Raw genomic sequence first — 20,993 nt, 5'->3', positions numbered from 1 at the left:
GGCCTCACAGAAGATGCTATGTTTGGATTGTGTGTTTGTATTAACAAGCTTTACCCACAATTGCCCCAGGTTTTGGAGCGGATAAAATTTTTCATTAGAGGAGCTCAATGATTTACAAAGCTAGGGTGAGGCAAGCGGTATCCAAGGAGCAAAGGAAAAACCATAAATGAGAACTGTGCTAGAGCAGAGTCTGTATCTTTACTTCTTGAATCTGGACGGGCCTCATGACTTGTTTTGACCAACAGAATGAGGGGGAAGTAACACCATGCCACTTCTGAGACTACATCTTAAGGAGGCCCTTTTCTCTCTTGTAGATGCAATAAACCAGGGCTGGCCTGCAGAAGGAGAGACCGAGTACAGCCGAAGGTGGTCTGGAGAGCCAGCTCCCAGATGACCTGCCAGCTGATTGTATTCTATGACCACATTCAGCTGACACCTCTGAGCCCAGTCCAGCTGGCCCATAGATTTGTGAGCCAACTTAAGTATTTATTGATGTAAGCCACCGAACTTTTTATGGTTAACTTTTTTATAATGTATTTTATTGATTATGCCATTACAGTTGTCCCCTTCCCCGCTTCATTCCCTTCCATCCTGCACACTCCCTCTTGCCCACATTCCCCCCCTTTAGTTCATGTCCATGTGTCATAAGTTCTTTAGCTTCTACATTTCCCACACTACTCTTGCTCTTTCCCTGTCTGTTTTCTCTCTTCTATGCTACTTATTCTCTGTACCTTCTCCCTCTTCTCCTTCTCTCAGTCCCTTGTTGCTAACCCTCTGTTATCTCCATTTCTGTGGCTCTGTTCCTGATCTAGCTGTCCTATTCATTTGCTTTTGTTTTCGGTGTGGTTGTTAATAACTGTGTGTTTGCTGTCCTTTCATTGTTCATATTTTTCATCTTCTTTTTCTTAGTTAAGTCCCTTTAACATTTCATATAATAAGGGCTTGGTGGTGATGAACTCCTTGAACTTGACCTTATCTGAAAAGTGCTTTATCTGCCCTTCCATTCTAAATGAAAGCTTTGCTGGATAGAGCAATCTTGGATGTAGGTCCTTGCCTTTCATGACTTGGAAACTTCTTTCCAGCCCCTTCTTGCCTGTAAGGTCTCTTTTGAGAAATGCGCTGACAGTCTGATGGGAACTCCTTTGTAGGTGACTGTCCCCTTATCTCTTGCTGCTTCTAGAATTCTCTCCTTCATTTTATTCTTGGGTAATGTAATTATGATGTGCCTTGGTGTGTTCCTTCTTGGGTCCACTTTCTTTGGGACTCTGAGCTTCCTGGACTTCCTGGAAGCCTATTTCCTTTGCCAGCTTGGGGAAGTTCTCCTTTATTATTTGTTCAAATAACTTTTCCATTCGTGGCTGTTTCTCTTCCCATTCTGGTACCCCTATATTTCGGATGTTGGAGTGTTTAAAGATGTCCTGGAGGTTCCTAAGCCTCTTCTCATTTTTTTGAATTCGTGTTTCTTCCTTCTGTTCTGATTAAATATTTCTTTCTTCCTTCTGGTCCACTCCACTGATTCACATCCCAGTTTTCTTTTCATCACTATTGGTTCCCTGTGCATTTTGCTTCATTTCACTTGGTGTAGCCTTCATTTTTTCATCTAATTTGTGACGAAAATCCACAAGTTCTCTGAGCATCCTGATCACCAGTATTTTGAACTGTGCATCTGATAGGTTGGCTATCTCTTGGTTACTTAAAATTACTGGCTCTGGGGCTTTGATTTGTTCTTCTCTTTGAGCCATAATTTTTTGGTCTGGTCACACCTGTTACATATGAGGGGTGGAGACTTAGGTGTTCACCAGGGCAGGGAAACCCAGTTGCTGGGTTGTGACACTCTATGTCGGGGCGGGGTCAGAGAGGGAACATAGCACTCACTTTGCTCTCTCTCAGATTTCAGTCCCCTCTGCCACTTCCCACAAGCAAATTGGGCCCTTCTGGTGCTGGTTCCCAGGTGGGTAGGCTTGTGTATATTCTAGGACCCTGTGGGTCTCTCCATTGAATTCTCCTGTGAAGCTGGGAGTCTCTCAGAGCACCATTTAAATCAGTGCTTTTAAGCTTTATTTTCCGGCGCTGGAGCCCTGGGTAGCGTGGTCTGCCTTGCTGCCCGTTTTTGCCTAGTTTATCTGCACACGAATGTGTGACCACAGTTAGCCCCAGTGCCTGCATTCCCGGGTCTGGCAGCCACCACCTTTTCTGGCTGTGACCCTGCTCCCCAGGCCACCGACTCTGCCCCTCTTACTGGTCTAGTTTAATGGTTGTCAGACTTCTGTACAGTTCAATTTTCTGTTTGTTCTGGTTGTGTTTTTGTTTCTAAATGTTTTTTTGTCCTTAATTTTGGTTGTGTGAAAAGGCACAATATTTCCACCTTCGCCTCCATCTTGGCTGGAAGTCCTATGGTTGATTTTTATGCAGCATTATTGTGGCAACCGATGACAAATGCAAGAGTCAAGAGGAGGACAAGAACCCAGAATTGAGCAGTTTGAACTTGATGTCTGGCAGGGTGGTTGAGAGGAACAAATAAGAGAATATGTAGGCAGTACATGGGCCAGGGCCTGCACATTCATGGTAGGGGCTCCACAAATTTTGTTGAATACATTGGGTGTGGGGAGTGGGAGGGGAATGGGGTGTAGCCATGTGTTCAAGCAAATATAGCATAAAGACATCCCTTGAAGGCCTGGATTCTAGCTTCTTGAGGGCCAGGGCCAGGTCTCTCACCAGTGTTTTCAACCCAACTTCACAGCATGTATGAAAACTCCATATGTATTAATAATAAGGTATAGGGGACTCACTGAACAAATGGCTTTATGCTCCAAAACTACTTTCATTTGGTTTTGTATAAAACTTTGTTATCTCTGCTTAGGTCAATGAAGGAAGAGTTGTATTAGCATTTTCCCCCAGTCTATTTCCCTATTTAGGTGCCAGATAGTTCTTGTGTCTTCGGATTCCTATTTTCAGTTTGTCTATATTTGGAAAGAATCTCTTCTCATGCAGTTGACTCTGGCAAAGTAATCTGGCAGCTAGAGGTTTCAACACGGCCTTATATTGCAACTTTGGAAAACGGCACTCACTTCAGTAGGTTGAATAGCAGCTATAGAGAGTTAGATATTTAGTTGTTAATTTTTTGTTTGTACAAGGGTTGGAATCAACCCCCCGCCCCCCGAATCATCTTCTGGAGGGCAGGCTCCTTGTAGCACAGGCTTCCCCTGCTAAGTGAGTGTTCTAGGAACCCATCTGCATCAGTGGACCAGCTGGTTGTTGTGAGAGGCTGTGTTCGCCTTCAGTGAACTTCCTTTTGAACACTCTTTCAACACATTTGCCCATTTCATGATGAGTGGTTTATAAGCACAACTGCCCACACTATGCTGAGTGTTCAAAAACAGCATGACCCCATGCCCCACTGTCCCCATTCACCTGATCTCACCCTGAGTGCCTCTTTTTTGTTTCCTGGGATGAAAGAAGCCCTTAAAGGGAACCGTTTTGCTGAGGTGCAACGGGTGAAACAAAAAATGGCAGAAGCACTAAAAGACATCAAAATCATTGAGTTCAAAAACTGTTTTGAGTGCTGGAAAAACATCTTGATAGGTATAGTGCATCAAATGGAGAGTATGTGGAAGGTGACTGAAGTTTAAACATGTAAGAATAAGTGCACAATTTTTTTAGATACATTCCAGGTTTTTTTTTTTTTTTTGGTCTCCCCTAGTATGTTGACTATGCATGCTAACTAACTAATGAGGTGAAATCCCATTTCCTAAAATCTAAAACATCAGGAGTAGAGAGAGTCTTCCTAGGAGAAGCAGAAGAGGGGACCCTCTTTTTCCATGACACTGAAGCTTATCTGAATCAAAACTGGAAGCTCTGGACGTTTCTGCAATCGAATCCAGGCTGGGGTGTCAGGCATCTAGTCTGGCCTCCTTGATCAGCACTGTCCTCTCTCACATGCCCTAAGCCTCTACACCCATTTTGACCAGCCTCCTTAAAAGCTAAGGCTCAACAGCCAGGCTTGCCTGGGTTCAAATTCCAGCTCATTCCTTTACTGGCTGCGAATTCTTGGTCAAATTGCTTCATCTCTCTATGCTTCAACTTCCATAAGAGTCAAATGATAATAATCCTAGTACTGTTGTGGGCCATTAGACAAGATCATCTGTTTAGAGGGTTTGGCACAGAGCAGATACTTGTTAGATGTCAGTGACTGACATCTGATAAATTAATTGAGCTGATAATTAATGTACATACTAACTGGGTATACTAATTGCCTGTGGACTGGAGTTTTTGTTTTTAACTTTTAATTTGAAAATAACTTCAAATTTGCAGAGACTTTGTAAGGATAAGAATAGAACACTCATATATCCTTGAAATAGATTCCCTTATTGTTAGCATATTACTCCTTTGCTTTATTATCTTGTCTTTTTCTGTGTGAGTGTGCATGTATATGTGTGTGTGTGTGTGTGTGTGTGTATTTTTTCCACCTGAAAGTAAGGCATGAAATTTTTTGCCTAAATATTCCCAAAGAATCAAGACATCTGCTTACATAACCATAGTATAGTCATCACATTTAACATATAATACTCTTTAAATTTATTTATTTTTATTGTATTTTTCTACTACCATTTAGTCTCATTATTTTCCCTCCACCCAGCAATTACCACACTGTTGTCCATGTCCATGAGTCCTTTTTCCTTTTTTGCTCAATTCCTCCATCCACTAACCTCCCATCACTTAGCTGTCATCCTGCTCTCTATGAGTCTATCTATTTTGCTTGTTAGTTCAGTTTGTTCATTATATTCCATATATGAGTGAAATTGTATGGTATTTCTCTTTCTCTGACTGGCTTATTTCACTTAGCATAATGTTTTCCAGGTCCATCCATATTGTTGCAAAGGGCAACACTTTCTTCTTTTTTATAGCTGAATAGAATTCCATTGTATAAATGTCCTATAGTTGTTTTATCTACTCATCAATTGACGGACACTTTGGCTGCTTCCATACTTTGGTGATTGTAAATAATGCTGCAATGAACACAGGGGTGCTTATGTTCTTTCAAATTAGTGTATTGGGTTCCTTCAGACATATTCCCAGAAGCAGGATTACTGGGTCAAAAGGCAGATCCATTTTTAATATTTCGAGTTCCGTACTGCTTTCCACAGTGGCTACACCAATCTACATTTCCATCAGCAGTGCACAAGGGTTTCCCCTTTCTCCACATCCTCACCAGCCCTTGTTTGTTGATGTATTGATGATAGCTGTTCTGACAGGTGTGAGCTGATATCTCATTGTGGTTTTAATTTGCATTTCTCTGATGAGTAGTGATGTTGAGCATCTTTTCATGTCTATTGGCCATCTGTATGCTCTCTTTGGAGAAGTATCTATGGAGGTCCTTTGTCCATTTTAATTTTTTTTTTGGTGTTGAGTTTTGTAAGTTCTTTATAAATTTTGGATAGTAACTCCTTATCAGGTGTATTAGTGAACATGTTCTCCCATTCTATGGGTTGTCTTTTGATTTTGTTGATGTTTTCCTTTACTGTGCAAAGCTTTTTAGTTTGATGTGGTCTCATTTGTTTATTTTTTCTTTTGTTTTTCTTGCCTGGGGAGATATAGCCAATAAAACATTGCTCTGAGATTTTGCTGCTTATATTTTATTCTAGGATTTTTATGGTTTCTGGTCTAACATTTAAGTCTTTAATCCATCTTGAATTTATTCTTGTGTGTGTTGTAAGAAGGTGGTCTAGTTTCATTTTTCTGCATACATCTCTTCAGTTTTCGCAACACCATTTATTGAATAAAATATTTTTAGCTCATTGTATGTGCTTGCTTCCTCTGTCAAATATTAATTGACTATAAAAGTGTAGATTTAATTCTGGACTCTCTATTCAGTCCCATTGATCTGTATATCTGTTTTTATGCCAGTATCATGCTGCTTTGATTACTATGGCCTTATGGTATACAGGTTCATATTAGGTAGCATGAGTCCTCCAACTTTGTTCCTCCTCAAGAACACTATGCCATGGGGGGCCTTTTGTGGATCCATATACATTTTTTAAATATTTGTTCTAGTTCTGTGAAATATGTCATTGGAATCTTGAAAGGAATTGCACTGAATCTTTGGGTAGCATGGGCATTCTAATCATGTTAATTCTTCCTATGCATGAAAATAGCATGGCCTATTATGCTTTCACTTATTTGTATCTTCTTCAAATTCTTTTCTCAGTGTCTTAAAATTTTCTGAGTACAGGTCTTTTATATCCTTGGTTAGGGTTATTCCTAGGTATTTTATTCTTTTTGAAGCAGTTGTGAATGGGATTGTTTTCTTAATTTCCTTTTCTGTTATTTTTTTTATTGGTATACAAAATGCAGCTGATTTCTGGATATTAATTTTGTACCCTGCTTCTTTGCTGAATACATTTATCAGTTCTAGTAGTTTCTTGGTGGTATGTTCAGGGTTCTCTATGTACAGTACCATGTCACACATAAATAAAGACATTTTTACTTCTTCCTTTGTAATTTGGATGCCTTTTATTTCTTTTTCTTGTCTGACTGCTGTGGCTAGGACTTCCAGTACTATATTGAATAAGAGAGGTGAAAGTGGATACTATTGTCTTGTTCCTAATCTTATGGGGAACGCTTGTAGTTTTTGCCCATTGAGTATGATGCTGGCAGTGGTTTTGTCATATGTGGCCTTTATGATGTTAAGGCACATTCCCTCTCTTCCCACTTCGGTGAGAGGTTTTTTTTTTAATCATAAATGGATGCTTATTTTTATCAAATACTTTTCTACATGTATTGATATGATCATGTGGTTTTATTCTTCATTCTATTTACATGGTGGATCACAATTATTGATTTTCAAATGTTATACCAACATTGGATTCCCAGAATAAATCTCTCTTGATCATGGTGGATGATTTTTGTGATGCATTGCTGTATTTGGTTTGCTGATATTTTGTTGATGATTTTAGTGTCTGTTCATCAGAGATATTGGCCTGTACTTTTTTTTTTTGTAGTGTCTTTATCTGGTTTTGGAATTAGGATAATGCTGGCCTGTGAAATGAGCTCAGGAGTCTTCCTTTCTTTTGAATTTTTAAAAATATTTTTAGAAGGAAAGGTGTTAGTTCTTCTCAGAACGCTTGGTAAAATTCACCTGTGAAGTCATTCAGTGCAAGATCATATCCAATCTACCATCCACATTAAAATTTCATCAGTTGATCTGTAATGTCCTTTATAGCATATTTTTCTCTGGTAAGAGAGANATTCCCAGAATAAATCTCTCTTGATTGTGGTGGATGATTTTTGTGATGCATTGCTGTATTTGGTTTGCTGATATTTTGTTGATGACTTTAGTGTCTGTGTTCATCAGAGATATTGGCCTATACTTTTTTTTTGTAGTGTCTTTATCTGGTTTTGGAATTTAGGATAATGCTGGCCTGTGAAATGAGCTCAGGAGTCTTCCTTTCTTTTGAATTTTTAAAAATATTTTTAGAAGGAAAGGTGTTAGTTCTTCTCAGAACGCTTGGTAAAATTCACCTGTGAAGTCATTCAGTGCAAGATCATATCCAATCTACCATCCACATTAAAATTTCATCAGTTGATCTGTAATGTCCTTTATAGCATATTTTTCTCTGGTAAGAGAGATCCAGTCTGAGATCAGGTACTGCCTTTAGTTGTCACATTTCTATAGTTTTCTTTAATATCAGACATTTCTTTGGTTTTTAAGACATGTTAATGTTAACATGTTTTATGTTAAACACTAACATGTTTTATGTTAATAGAATGACTGTCATGCTGAGTTTAATTTTTCTCTATGATTATATTCAAAATACTGCATTTCTGGCTGGAGTACAGTATATGTGATGTTGTGTCCTTCTCAGAGTGTCACTCTAGCACACGATGTTCATCTTCTCTTTGCTCATATTAATTTTGACCACCCAGTTCGTTGTCGCCTGATTTCTTTACTGTATGGATGCTATTTCCCCGCTTACAACTACCAAGCAATTTGTGGTGATACACTGTAAGGCCACGCAAATATCTTGATCCTCATTAGATTTTCCTCCTCCTTTTGGTATCCACTGATGATTCTTAACCTGACCTACGCAAAACGATAGTTTTCCAGTTCCAACACTCCCTCCATACTTACACCAGCTTCTGGCATGGTGCTGTAGACAAAAGCCCTCCTTTCCTCCGTCAGTGTTTGCTACTGACTCCTCTCCCTAACATGCACTTGCTTTAGTAACTTTGTTGCATTCTTTGGATGTATATCTGCAAGTATTTACGTTGTTCCTCCTTCCCTCCCTTCCTTACTTTATCAATGTAGGTTCATGAATTTCTATTTTTCTCAGTGATTTAGAATTCATTATTCTCCTTAAGTGTTTTGGTGCTCAGATTGTCTTGGATATGACTAGTGATAACTCTAGGGTTTTGAAGTCAGTTTATTTACTGAAAAGCTTCATAAATGTCACAAAAGGCATTTATGTATCAGTCAGAGACAGCCCCGTACCACGGAGGTAGCCATATCATTGTGGTGGCCACGAGCCTTTTCTGCAGGTGGCACAGGAGAAGGAGCATTTTTTATTGTATGCCTCCTGCCATTCTTCTGTTGCCGTTTCACAACAAGAGCAGAGAATTGTCGAGGTTCAGGCCCACTGAGGGTGGCAAGGAAAGATGAAAGCTCCTTTTATTAGGGGCTCTAAACCCTGAGCATTTCACTGGTCAAATTATAGCACAATTATCTCCTTTTATTTCTCTCAAGGGACATTTTACTGGAAAATTGATGGTAAAACAGTGATAAAGCACATGGTAATGTAGTATCAAAGCATATTACTCCTGCTCTCATTAACTGACTCCTGCTAAAATAACTGACGCTTTAGCAGCACCTGTTCTGTTCAGAACACTGACGTAAACACTGCAGTTATATCATTCTATGAAGTAAGCTATTATCTCATTTTACAGATGAGGGAACTGAAACACAGAAAGGTTAAATAACTTGTCCAAGGTCACACAGTTAGTGGCTGAGGTAGATTTAAATCCAGTCAATATAGCTCTAAAGCCTGATGCCTAATTACTGAGCAGGGACAGGTAACGACGGTTCATTTCTTGAAACTCTTGACCTACCTGACATAATGGACAAATGCGATCAGCAGGCACACCAAATAGAAGGAGAAGAAGATGAGGAAGCTGAGAAGAATGGATTTCACAAAAACGGAACCTGAGGGAAGAGAAACAACTTTAGTCAGGATGTCTTCAGGAGAAAAGAGGGCCATGTTTGGGACAGACAGCTTCAAAGGCCTATCTATCTTCCTCAGACTCATTCTTAAGTCCTGAGATATCTCCATTTAAAGCACAATGCTACTGGGAGTCATTCAGACATTACACCCACAAAGGGTGACTTTTCACCATGACGACTTCCTTGGGGAAGCCGGGAAGGGACTTTATGTATATGACAATTTCATAATTGAGGTTCCTTTCTTTCTGGAAAGATGGCGTTAGCATTGAATTACATAATTGACTGCCTGATATAGAACTACCTCCACTGAATACTGGAGCCAATTCTGACCTTTAATGGAAGGGACAATTGTCACTTTAAGGTTCTTTGTTCGTTGTAGATTCCAGGTCTGGTTCTCCTTTTCTGGCAAAAAAAAAAAAAAAAAAGGCAAAATGGATCAGATACTAGACTCCTGGCATCTCATCTGAGCAGTTGAAAAGCTGTCCAAAATTAACTCTGGTTGCTGAATTTTCTTGTAACAAGAATTAGAAGAAAACCTAACCCATCAAACCTTCAAATCATCTAATACCTCTCTTTTTAAAAAAATATGTATTTATTTTTAGGGAGAAGGGAAGGAGGGAGAGAGAGATTAATCAATGTCTGGTTGCCCCTCATGTGCCCCCCTAATGGGGGACCTGGCCTGCAACCCAGGCATGTGCCCTGACTGGGAATTGAACCGGTGGCTCTTTCATTCTCAGCTTAGCATTCAGTCCACTGATGCATACCAGCCAGGGCATCTTGGTTAAACTTTCAATTTGGCCTTTGTCTGGGTGCATTTTTGTAGCACTAACAAACACAAATGAGACTTCAGCCTCCCTGCTTGAATGAAGAAGGCTTGATCCTTTCCCTGACATCCACATGGCTCAACATGCAATGGATATATGAAGAAAAGAGCTACAAAAATAGGAAATTACCTCATCTTTTGGTTTGCATTTTCTAGCCAGTGAGAACCTGTTTTATTTTATATAGTCATCAAAGAGCTCGTAGTTTAACAAAGAACACTGAACATTAGCAAAACTTGATACACTATGTAATTAAGAGATCAAAGAATGCAGGAACAGAAATTTCACCTAAATACCAAGGAAACCACGTTCCACTTAAGAGTAAACATCTGCTGTGTTAATCACATATCACATCAGCTGCTGGGGACCTGTGTTTTCAATCAACAGCTTATTCCATTCCCAAGGTAGTTAGTTACTGGGTAACTGGTCACCTCCCCAGAACCATCTGTACTGTGCCTCAGAGCCCACACAGACCCTGTTATCAGACAAGGTGTCCCACTTTCTTATCTTGCAAGCTACAGTTTTGGCAACCGAAATTGAGAACTCAATATTCCTTGCATATCCCTGTAGAAATGATGACTACAGATAAACATAAGTGACTCCATTACTGCTGGCTACCAAATTGATCTTAGAAAATGGACCTTGGTCTGCTGTATACAAACCATTGCTTCCCAGTAGCAAATATTTGTTGGGAAAAGAGCCAATTTTACATGGTCTGAGGGAGCACAAGATTTTGAAATAATGCGATGTACTAAGGGACATTTTATAGTATCACTAAAACCTTCTCTTCCATTCTCCTTGGTCAGGTTTTTCTAAGTAGCCAAGTATTTCCTCACTGCCTCTTACCCTGGATGAAGAAAGATCCTCCACAAGCATAATCTTCCGGCTTTATCACAAACACCACGAAGAACTGCTCGGCAGGAAAATCCTTCTTCTGCATAAGACATAACAATCTCATGATATGTTTTTACGTTCTCATAATAAGAAAGATAGAAGAAGGGAGAAAGCCTATGGCAGTGGAATAGGAGGAGCAGAAAGAAAGAGGAAAAGGAAGAAAGGTAAAGTTCGCCTTTGCTTCCTAACTTCTTAGAAGAGACCTTCCCATATCTAGAGTCACGTAATTGCTGCACTCAAGAAGTTAAGGTAAATAGATGTACTCTTCCAATTTTAATCTATCTCGTGCCCACTTGAGTGCTTAAAACTGTAACCAGCACCAGATAAGTAGTATGTCAGTAGCCTGTGTGTAATAATGAATACTTACGCATTGTTTCTAAAATTAATAAACTTTATTTTTAAAGCACTTTTAAATTCACTACATTAATTTTTTATTATTTTCAAATCTAATGATAAATGGCTTTGCTAAAAACCATATAGTCAGCAGTTAAATAAGCAGTTTAGTTTAGGGAGGCAAAGACAAGTCAGGAGACCTGAGTTAGCCATGGCTTTGACTTTCTCTAAGTGTGCTTCTTTGTGTCCCAGTTTCCTTATCCATGAGCAAAGCTTGATTTGTGAGATGATCTTTCAGGCCTATTGTATTTCTACAACTCTTGTTTTCTTTTAAAAACCCCAGATTTCTGGTATCATCCCTGAAAAATAGCCCAAGACTGACTCATGGGTCCAGAAGAGAAGTAAAAATTTATTGCCAAATATATTCAAAGTCATTATGTACTGATATGCTTTGCACTTCATTTAGTTTCCTGAATGATGTAAAATATGAGTTCTTTTTTTAAAGTTTTTTTTTTTAGAGAAAGTGAATGGGGTAGAGAAAGAGAGGAATAGAAACATCAATGTGTGAGGGTTGCCTTGATTGGTTGTCTTTCATGCGCCCCCCAGCAGGGGACCTGGCCCGCAATCCAGAAACATGCCCTGACTGGGAATTGAACCAGCGACCTTTTGGTTCACAGGCCTGCACTCAATCCACTGAGCCACACCAGCCAGGGTGTGAGTTCTTTATTATGATCACTTCTCTGTCCTTTATTATTTGGGACCATACAATGTAGGGCTGCTAAAGAAGAAATAAATATCTGAGGCTAAGGAATATTAAAGTTGGACTGATTGAAGTTTTTAGGTCTGATACCAAAATTATAATTAATCTCTCTTCATTCTTTGTTATTATTCAACAAAGAGCATCAAGTCACAGATCTCTCCAGTAATACCACCCAAAGTCAGGAACAAAACCTCTTGGAAAATATCTGACATGCGTGGATATTTTTGCTGTTCATTTACCATTGAAACAATACATTCGTTACAAATACCAAAAGGGCAAATTACTGCATATGGTCCACATCCCTTTGACAGTGCCCGTTCTGCCCAGAGTTGAAGTCCTCTTTTGCCTACCATTTCTGGCACAAATGGTCATGTGACTGCGCTCCACTGCTTTAGATGGATGAGATAAGCTTTACCCTAAATCAGCATCCCCCACTGAGAAGACTGAAATATTCTGCTTTACCTTTCTAAGCAATCTGTCAGATCCGGGGCCCACTGTATCACGGGTTCCCGAGATTCCACCATTGCCCAGAAATCTCTCTTTTAAAACCACCGAAAAGGGAAGAGATCCCAGGTACGCAGTGAAAGGCAATCCCTTCCGGATGCTGCTCCGGGAGGTAAACTGACACACTGTCATTGACAACAGTGACCACGCCAGTGATGACTCACCTGTAGTGTGATGGCAGCTTTCTTGGTCATGGACTGATAGACACCATTAAATTCCACGTTGTGGTCAAGATCATAGACTGGGCACTGCCACATGCAGGAGGGATGAAAAGGAAAGCGTCACTACGGTCACATCATGCCATGCGGCACCCACCACACGTGCGGAGCAGGGGCTTCCTTACTGAGCCACAAACCGTGAAACGTTTCCCCCCAGAACAGCTGTCTCCTAAAACTTGGTGGCTTGTCCTCTAAAGTCAAGGTCAATTTATACCAAAGAGAACTGAAATTATCTTACAGTTTATACTAATACCTTTCCATTTTTTTATTAACAACCTGAGACAGAAAAGGTTTAATGTTACAATAAATTTTTTAAAATTAGATTTATTGAGGTACCACTGGTTAATAACATTGTATAAATTTCAGGTGTATAACATTATAATTTGATATCGGTGTATACTATTGCATACTCACAACCAAAAGTTTAGGTCTTCTCATCAGCATGTACTTGACCCCCTTTACTCAGTGCACCCTTTTCCTCCACCATCTTGCCGTCCTGCTGTCTATATCTGTGAAGTTGTTTTTGTTTTGTTTTGTTTTTTTTTCATTTATTTTCTTGTTTTCTATTTCATGTATAAGTGAAATCATACCGTTTTTGTTATTTATTTATTTATTTTAAAATATATTTTATTTATTTTTAGAGAGAGGGGACAGGAAGGAGAAAGAGTGAGAGAGAAACATCAATGTGTGGTTGCCTCTTATGTGTCCCCTACTGGGGACCTGGCCTGCAACCCAGGCATGTGCCCTGACTGGGAATTGAACCAGCGACCCTTTGCTTCACAGGCCCGTGCTCAATCCACTGAGCTACACCAGACAGGGCAGTTTTGGTTATTCAAAAAACTTAGGCTCTGACCAGTGTAGCTCCATGGGCTGGGCATTGTCCCACAAAGCAAAAGGTTGCCAGTTTGATTCTTGGTCAGGGCACATGCCTGGGTTGCAGGGTCAGTCCCTGGTCGGGTGCATATGGTTGAGCACATGTGAGAGGCAAACGATTGATATTTCTCTCTCACATCGATGTTTCTCTGCCTCTCTTTCTTCCTCCCTTTCCCTGTCTCTAAAAAAATAAATAAATAAAGTATTTTTAAAAAAGAAAAAGAAACTTAGAACAAGTGGTAGGTTTCCATCTTCCCTCCTGTACTCCACAACTTCGTCTTCCTTGTACCTCCTTGGGATGATACCTCCCTGCCTGTCTCCTTTCCTCCCTTTGTTTGATTTAATGAGGAATCAGCTAGTCACTATCACCCCAAAGCAGTGTGTCCAAACACCGACGACCCGAGGTACTGTTCCTCTAAAACTCAGCAGTTTTGCAGGAGATACATAGACATGTGCTCCACCCTTCCCTTTTATTTATCCTGGGACAACGCAATGCTCCATATTGGAAGGTGGACAACTTACTAAGACTCACCATGATATTCTGGACTGAGACAACAGAACACGGATAAGCCATTTTAGACACAACTTTAATGATAACTGAGTCCACGTCTTCAGGAAATTTGTAGAGAAAATACTGAGAATAAGAAAAAGAAAGATAGGATTCATTAATAATAAGAAATGTTTACAATGACAAACTCGAACTGTTTTCACATGAGCGGGATCATTTTCTCTAAATCAGGCACAAAGTTCAGGTGCCAATCTCAGCACACCTCCGTTAGCTGAGCCGGCCGTTCATATCACAGCCGCTGACCAACTGCTCTCTGCAGGGCTCTGTGCCAGACGGAGGGACGGATCAGTGCGTAAAACAAAGTAGCCACTTCATACAATATTGCCATTTGATTTTCTATGGTTTTTCTTTCTCAACGGTACTTTCTTATACTTCATTGCAGTTTCTACTTGAAAAGATCCCTCTAACCTTTGAATTGGGGACATGAGGGATGTAATATGAGACGATTTACTTCCATGCCCATCATTTTGAAATATGAAGCTCCATCTTGAAAAGCAGGTAAGCCTGTTCTTCAAGAATCTTAACCACCTTTCTATAGGCAAGAATTAGCACTAGACACCCCTCCTTCTGCCAGACATTTTCTAAAGAATTTATTTTTTGTCTGGAATAGAGCGAGATGACATTTAGATTCAAAGACCAAACTTTACATCTGGCCCCCTGAAAGGGATGGAAATAGATGTTTGGAATTTTGGGCAAGCTGAGATATCTCTAAAGTACTTCTCCAATATCATCAGACCAGGAAACATACTAGAAAGATATATAGATAAATGCCCTGAAAAAAATTAGCTCTTAATTAGTTAATAATGAAAAAGGGGACTTCCACCCAATAGTTATAAATATGGTAACTGGTTGAGAAACTTGACATAAAATACATGATCTAAGATTTGAGGGAACTGCCCTGGCTGGAGAGGCTCAGGGGCCTTGAGTGCGAGCCTGAGAACTGAAAGGTCACTGGTTCGACTGCTGTGTCTTTTGCACGCACATTGATGTTGCTCTCCCTTTCTCCCTCCCTTCCCCTCTCTCTGTAAGTAAATAAATAACATCTTCTAAAAATTTTTCAAAAATAAAAATTTGAGGGTGCCAACCAAAACAAGTCCCGTATTTTAGGACTCTCATAATCCTATCACTTTAAAGGACAGACAAAACATGTCAAAACTTAACTTTGCATTTCAATATCCTCGTTACTAACCTTACTTAAAGAATCAGAGCAATAAAGATAGGATAATTTTCAATAGTCCAAAGCCTTTGGATGGGGGAGGGGTGGGGAATCCCAAGATTAAGAACTGTCATTTAATGCTGCTATTCAGAAGTCTGTTCACGCCTCGTAACAGATGGCAACGCTTGCGAGAATGCCCTTGGCTTTGTGCTTTCATTTTGGAGCTTGATTCAAACGCACACGACAGAGGAATCTTCCAAAGGTGAACACTCTGGAATTACCAAAGGGTGCTCTTGCGTCTCAGTGAAACCCACCTCTCAAACTCAAGAGCCATGTGGTGATTACCGTTAGCAAAAATGAGCAACAGATACGGCTACCTGTATATTACAGGGTTTGGTTTTGTGCAAGCAGTAGACACCTACTGAAGCCTTAGATAAGGCAAAATACTATCAGTCTCCTTTATTTCTAAATTGCCATAAACCCCATATAAATATTTTTGAACCTTACCTTAATAATCTAACTTTTTATCAGAAATAAGCAAATAACAAGTATCCAAAGCAAGAGCTGGAATTTAGGCCAAAAGTCATTATCTTGGGCCCTGATTACCTGCCCAGGTTCTGTAACTTGTTTCTACCCGCAATAGGGGCAAAAAGTGATGGTGAAGGTTGTCTCAGAATGTGCAATAGTTGGGGTGAGCCTATAGGAATGGGACATCTTTTCCACAGTTGGGGAGGATATAAAATTCAGGCCAATATGGAGGCAATTAATAGTAAGGTAAGACTTTCACAGATACTGAAGAGTTTCTACTTTGTTTTATCGGTTTGTTCTAAATATATTTCATTCTTGTTTGGTGTCTATATGCAAACTACTTAGGCTTTAATATTTATGTAGCATTTTATAAGAAAAGGAACCCATACTATACAATCATCACTGACTTCCGATCTACAAAATGGGAGTGCATTACAACATTCAGTATATATTGTTTACTGTAGCTATACTAAACATTAGGCTATACTCATTCTGTAGTTGGGGTGCAAGTTTTTTCCTCCCTTCTAGATGTCTCCCATTGCACCTAGCAACCAGTGCTTTCAAATATTTAATGAATTAACGAGGCAATAAATGTTGAGGGCAGTGGTTTGCAAGCCTGTAGTCCTTCTATCACTGGGTGGCAGTAAATAGGCACTGTGGACGCTTTCACTGCCAAGAAATATAACTGCATGTGTGGGAGTCGGCTAACACAGGTTAGGGGAGCTGAAGGTACAGGTCTCCCCGCACTTCCGTGTTCACCGACCATGTTCAAGGCTTGAAGTTGATTGTGGGGAAGATAATTATTCCACAGAAATGGGAAAATGCTACAAATCAGGGTTTTCTTTCCGAAAACTAGTTGCTAAATATTTATCACGGTGTAAGTGGCTGTAATAAATTCATTATAGTGCCCATATAGTGTTGATCCCAGTTTTAGTATATTCAAAACAAAAATTAATTAGCCACTTATGACCAAAACTCTATTAGAGCCTGAAGAAGATTTACAATAAATAAATATTTACATTAAATAAATCTGTTTTAAACTACTGCTTGACCTTTACTCTTTTAAAAGCCATGAAAGAATAAAAAGAAGGTAACTAGAAGTGTCACTAGAAAAGCAGCCTGAATAACTAGAGTTTTTACGTATTTATTCTGCATATGATTATGATATAATGTAGAGCACAACACAAATTCTAATTTTTATTATAATTTTTCCAGCATCCTTATTCTCTCCTTACACAGGTGAAATAAATTTATTCCATCCATACGCTGTAGAAATTAAAATTTGTTCAATTTTATTGTATCTCCAGGTCAATGAGTCATTTGTGTATCTGTTTAGTGTTGGCTGGCCTTCCACTTTCTGAGCCCAGTCTCCCACCTTCGCCCCGTCCTGATCATCCCGGGCCCATGAGGGCAGAAGGTGCATCTTCCCCTGCTTCCCCAGGGGAATTAATTGCTATCCCCAGCACCCAGGACAGTCTAACACTGCTGGGGGCATAGTAGGCACATGGTTTGCTAAATGAAAGTTGAGCTAAGGAACATCTACAAACAAATATCACGCTTTCCATTTCACATCAGTTTAGGTGATAAGATTAAATGTGTCCAAAAATCCTAGTAACATGAATAGTATTCCAAAAATACAAATATATCTTCAGGTGTGAGACATGAACAGCTGCACCACATGCTGACTCTACTATTCCCAGAGTTTCTCTGGGTAAAACTAATAGTAAAGTCATGACCTTGATGCCCTCCACTTACCTGGGGTTGAGAGGGGCTGGCAGTGAAGTGAAAGGCAACATTTGTCCTGAGAAGTTCAAGTGGGAGAGGGGAAGTGAGAAAAAAGCATAACAAGTTAGCGAGCAAAAATTATTTAAAAGAAAACATTCTTAAAGTACGTGTCAGGAAAGCCTTATGCTTTGTGAAGGAAGGGCTGTTCTCATCGAACCTACAAAGTGAACTGCATGGAAATTTGGTGGTTTCAACTCTCAAGAAGGACTAAATCGGGGAGGGAGTCAATCTCATGTCTTCAAATACCCATGAAGTCATACCTATACAAGTAAGTACTTGGTGTACTTTTGTAGACACATTTGCCTTTGGATTCTCTTAAGATTTTATAATTAAGCACAGGATTTGGGCGCCAGAAGTGGGCTGGAATAGAGAGGAAAAAATTCGAAGTCCTTGTGGATCATGAAAATAGCATGTCAAAATAATTTTGAGGTATCCATGGCAAGAGGTAATTTTTAAAGAATGTAGTGAATAGATAATCACCATGGTAGGGTCTCTAGGGATAGGAGTGTGTTCTTCCAGCCCGCAAGCTCCTCCCCTGTAGTCGGCCACGCCAGCTGAAATTCTCCTCCAAGATTTTGTTCTCTGTGGCTCAGGCATTGCCGTCAGGATGTCCTTTTCTATTGATTATAAGATCTTAAGAGAATCCAAAGGCACAAGTGTCTATGAAAGTAAAGCGTGAATAACACCAAAAGAATATAATGGAGCTTTCTCTCCAGTTAGTAATTTCCTGTGAATTATTCTGTCAGGCACTTTCATCCTCCTGTGAAGGGCAGCAGTGATGGAGCAAGGAGGAAAGAGAGGCGGGGCTGAGCAGCGCGCGGGGAGCACGCAGTTGCAGCACTGGGGCCTCTCCTGGGTGACTGTATGTGAAACAGTCCAAGGGGTTGGAAAACACACAGACAAGTTGGGTCCTCGCTACACTTTCGTAAGGGCTGCTTTGGCCTTTTATTCTTTCTAGATTTTGCCCCATCTTTAACCGTGAAGGTCATCCATACAAAGCCCACTGCACACTCTCAATGTGTGTACCTGGGGAATGGCGTCCCCCCACCCCTCCATGTGGCCTGTTTTTCTGTGAATCTGGACCTGAACTTCTGGTAATTTTCACCTGGACTTCTTCCGGGGCCCCTCCTCATAGCCTGGTGCTCTCTAAAAGAGTCTTTCTCTCTATTTCTAATTTTCCTTTAATAAAAATTAAATAGTTTTAAACAATTCTATTAAAGATTCCTTTAGCAAGGGCATGTGAAAACATGCAAATAAGAAGTTTGTAATTGGAGGTGTTGTTTAAAAGTCATAAAGTTTGAGCACTATTTCTAAAGGTAATGATCAATAATTTAGGCTGTGGGCAGCCTGGGCTCAGAATTTAGCAATGGGTACAATTTGTATATGTCCACTGTCAGCAGAAATCCTCATCCGTGTTGAGGATGAGTTCTGCTGAATGTGGTTGAAAACTTGTGGCATTAAGTCACCTAAAGAAAAAGTCAGTGTCAAACCCAGTTCTGTGTGTGCTCCTGAGAAGCCACAGCCAGAGCGAGAACCCACAGTGCTGTGTGTGGCTAGGTAGTGGCCTCTTTGCGTGGGGAGTGTCATCTGCTGTTACCAGGGCAATGATTCTGTTCGTTGCCAGGTCAGGGGAACAGAAAGGACACTGATTCTCTTGGCTAGCAAACAGACAGCATGAAGGTTTCCAGAAGCAACCAGTTTTCTTTGGCCAGAAATTTGGCTTTTCATTCTCTCCTATCACTTGAATCCCAGTTGCAACAGAATATAGAGGCATCAATATGAATTTTCTGGCCAAAGAAAATTGGGTCTTTTTCTTTTTTCTTTACTAGTACAAAACATACAAACGTTGAAGACATTGTTTTTCTTTAAGACTGACACATTTGAGTCCTCTCTTTCTCATGGAGTCAACAGTGCGTGCAAAATAAACACCAAGTCTATTCACATGAAAAGTTCTGCTTCCTTTGCCGTAGGCTCTGACAGAGGTGCACGGGAAGTTCTTCGGAAAGTTTACTTTATCAAGGGTTGTTAGCCAGCAGGACAAAGCCAATTGAGAATCATCTTTCATTTCACAAAAAGAGGTATAGAAACTTCATTTTAGTTGTTTCAAACACAGAAAACAAATGTTTATTCAATAAATGTAGGAAAAACTGAAAACTGATGTATTCCCCTTATTTTGGGTAGTTTGAGAAAGAGGGAAAGAGAAAAAGAACTGATAGAGTCAGGGGATGTGGGTGAGCAGATGAGACGGAAGAAGAGAGAGGCTGGTGGGAAAGAGAGAGAGAAGCGCACACACGAAAGAAGAAAAAGGAAAGGGGGTGAGAAGGAAGGTAAGTGAAAAGAGAGGCCAGAACAAAAGCTAAGTAGTTTTTGAGGTGAGTACCAGAGCTTCACGGCATGTTATCCACTTTACGGCAGCAAGCCTGTGTCCCAGAGCAGAGGAGGCATTCTAACCCCCCGCTGTGTTGTTTAAGGAAATTATACCCTATTATTCACTTGGACTACAAACTTCAGAGTGTCACTTCCTGTTACCTCCTGACTGCCATCTGTCACCACTCCCTTCATGTACCCAACCCTTCCCCCAGTGCTCTGGGCCTGTCACCGTCCCGTCACTCAAGTCTAAGTACAGACTTTGCCTGAGTGCGCTAAAACCTATCCTGTCTTCCCTTCTCTGGGACTTTGCTCAGACAAAATCCAGCTCTCCTATGAATTTTATCTGCCCTTGTACCCCTTGGTTTATAAACATACTACTCTAGTCTCAACCATTTTCAAAATAAATAACAAACAAAAATGCTCCAACAAATGTTCTCCCTTTTCCCTGCGTGTCTCTCCTTAGATGTCATTCTACATCCTCCTTCTCCTTCACAATCCTGCTTCTTAAAAGAGTGTTCTGCTCTCATCTCTCCTTCATTCTTTCCTCTTCCCACTGTTGTCAGGATTGTTTTCTACTTTCGAACATATCAGGAGCCTTTTCTCACCACTCCCCTGAAGTTGCCTTTGCTGAGGGTAACGGTCACGTCCTTGTTGCTGAACCCACTGACTTTACCTGTGGTGTTTGGTACCGACAGCCACTCCCTGTCTTGAAACTCTTTCCTGCCGTGGCCTCTGGGACACCTGCTTCCCCACGTTTTCTTTCACACATTGGGCTGTGTCTATTCCCCTTCTTTACTAGTTCCTGTTTCTCAGATGATGCCTTAAATGAGAATTTATCCACAGGCTTGTTTCTTATCTCATTTTCCTTAGCCACATACATTTTTGTATACATATATATATATATGTGTGTGTGTGTGTGTGTGTGTGTGTGTGTGTATACACAAATATTTGATATGAAAACATTCTGGG

At 40.2% G+C, this 20,993-nt stretch overlaps 1 protein-coding gene across 2 annotated transcripts in view; it reads right to left on the bottom strand.

The window, feature by feature from the left end:
• The window catches only part of SIDT1 (SID1 transmembrane family member 1), a 97,997-nt gene that overhangs the window by 36,701 nt on the left and 40,303 nt on the right, over positions 1 to 20,993 (bottom strand). For both annotated transcript variants that reach the window (XM_037057387.1, XM_037057386.1), the window contains exons 4-9: positions 17,625 to 17,670; positions 14,150 to 14,251; positions 12,691 to 12,774; positions 10,882 to 10,969; positions 9,545 to 9,616; positions 9,103 to 9,196 (exon numbers count right to left, since the gene is read on the bottom strand). In XM_037057387.1, the coding sequence (XP_036913282.1) occupies positions 9,103 to 9,196; positions 9,545 to 9,616; positions 10,882 to 10,969; positions 12,691 to 12,774; positions 14,150 to 14,251; positions 17,625 to 17,670 (486 nt within the window). The remainder of the gene's footprint in view (positions 1 to 9,102; positions 9,197 to 9,544; positions 9,617 to 10,881; positions 10,970 to 12,690; positions 12,775 to 14,149; positions 14,252 to 17,624; positions 17,671 to 20,993) is intronic.

This window comes from Sturnira hondurensis, unplaced genomic scaffold, assembly GCF_014824575.4.
Source record: "Sturnira hondurensis isolate 20B ecotype Veracruz unplaced genomic scaffold, ASM1482457v3 Scaffold0009719, whole genome shotgun sequence".
NCBI lineage: Eukaryota > Metazoa > Chordata > Mammalia > Chiroptera > Phyllostomidae > Sturnira > Sturnira hondurensis.
Note: the sequence above shows the minus strand (reverse complement) of the source record. Positions and strands in the feature narration are given on the sequence as shown.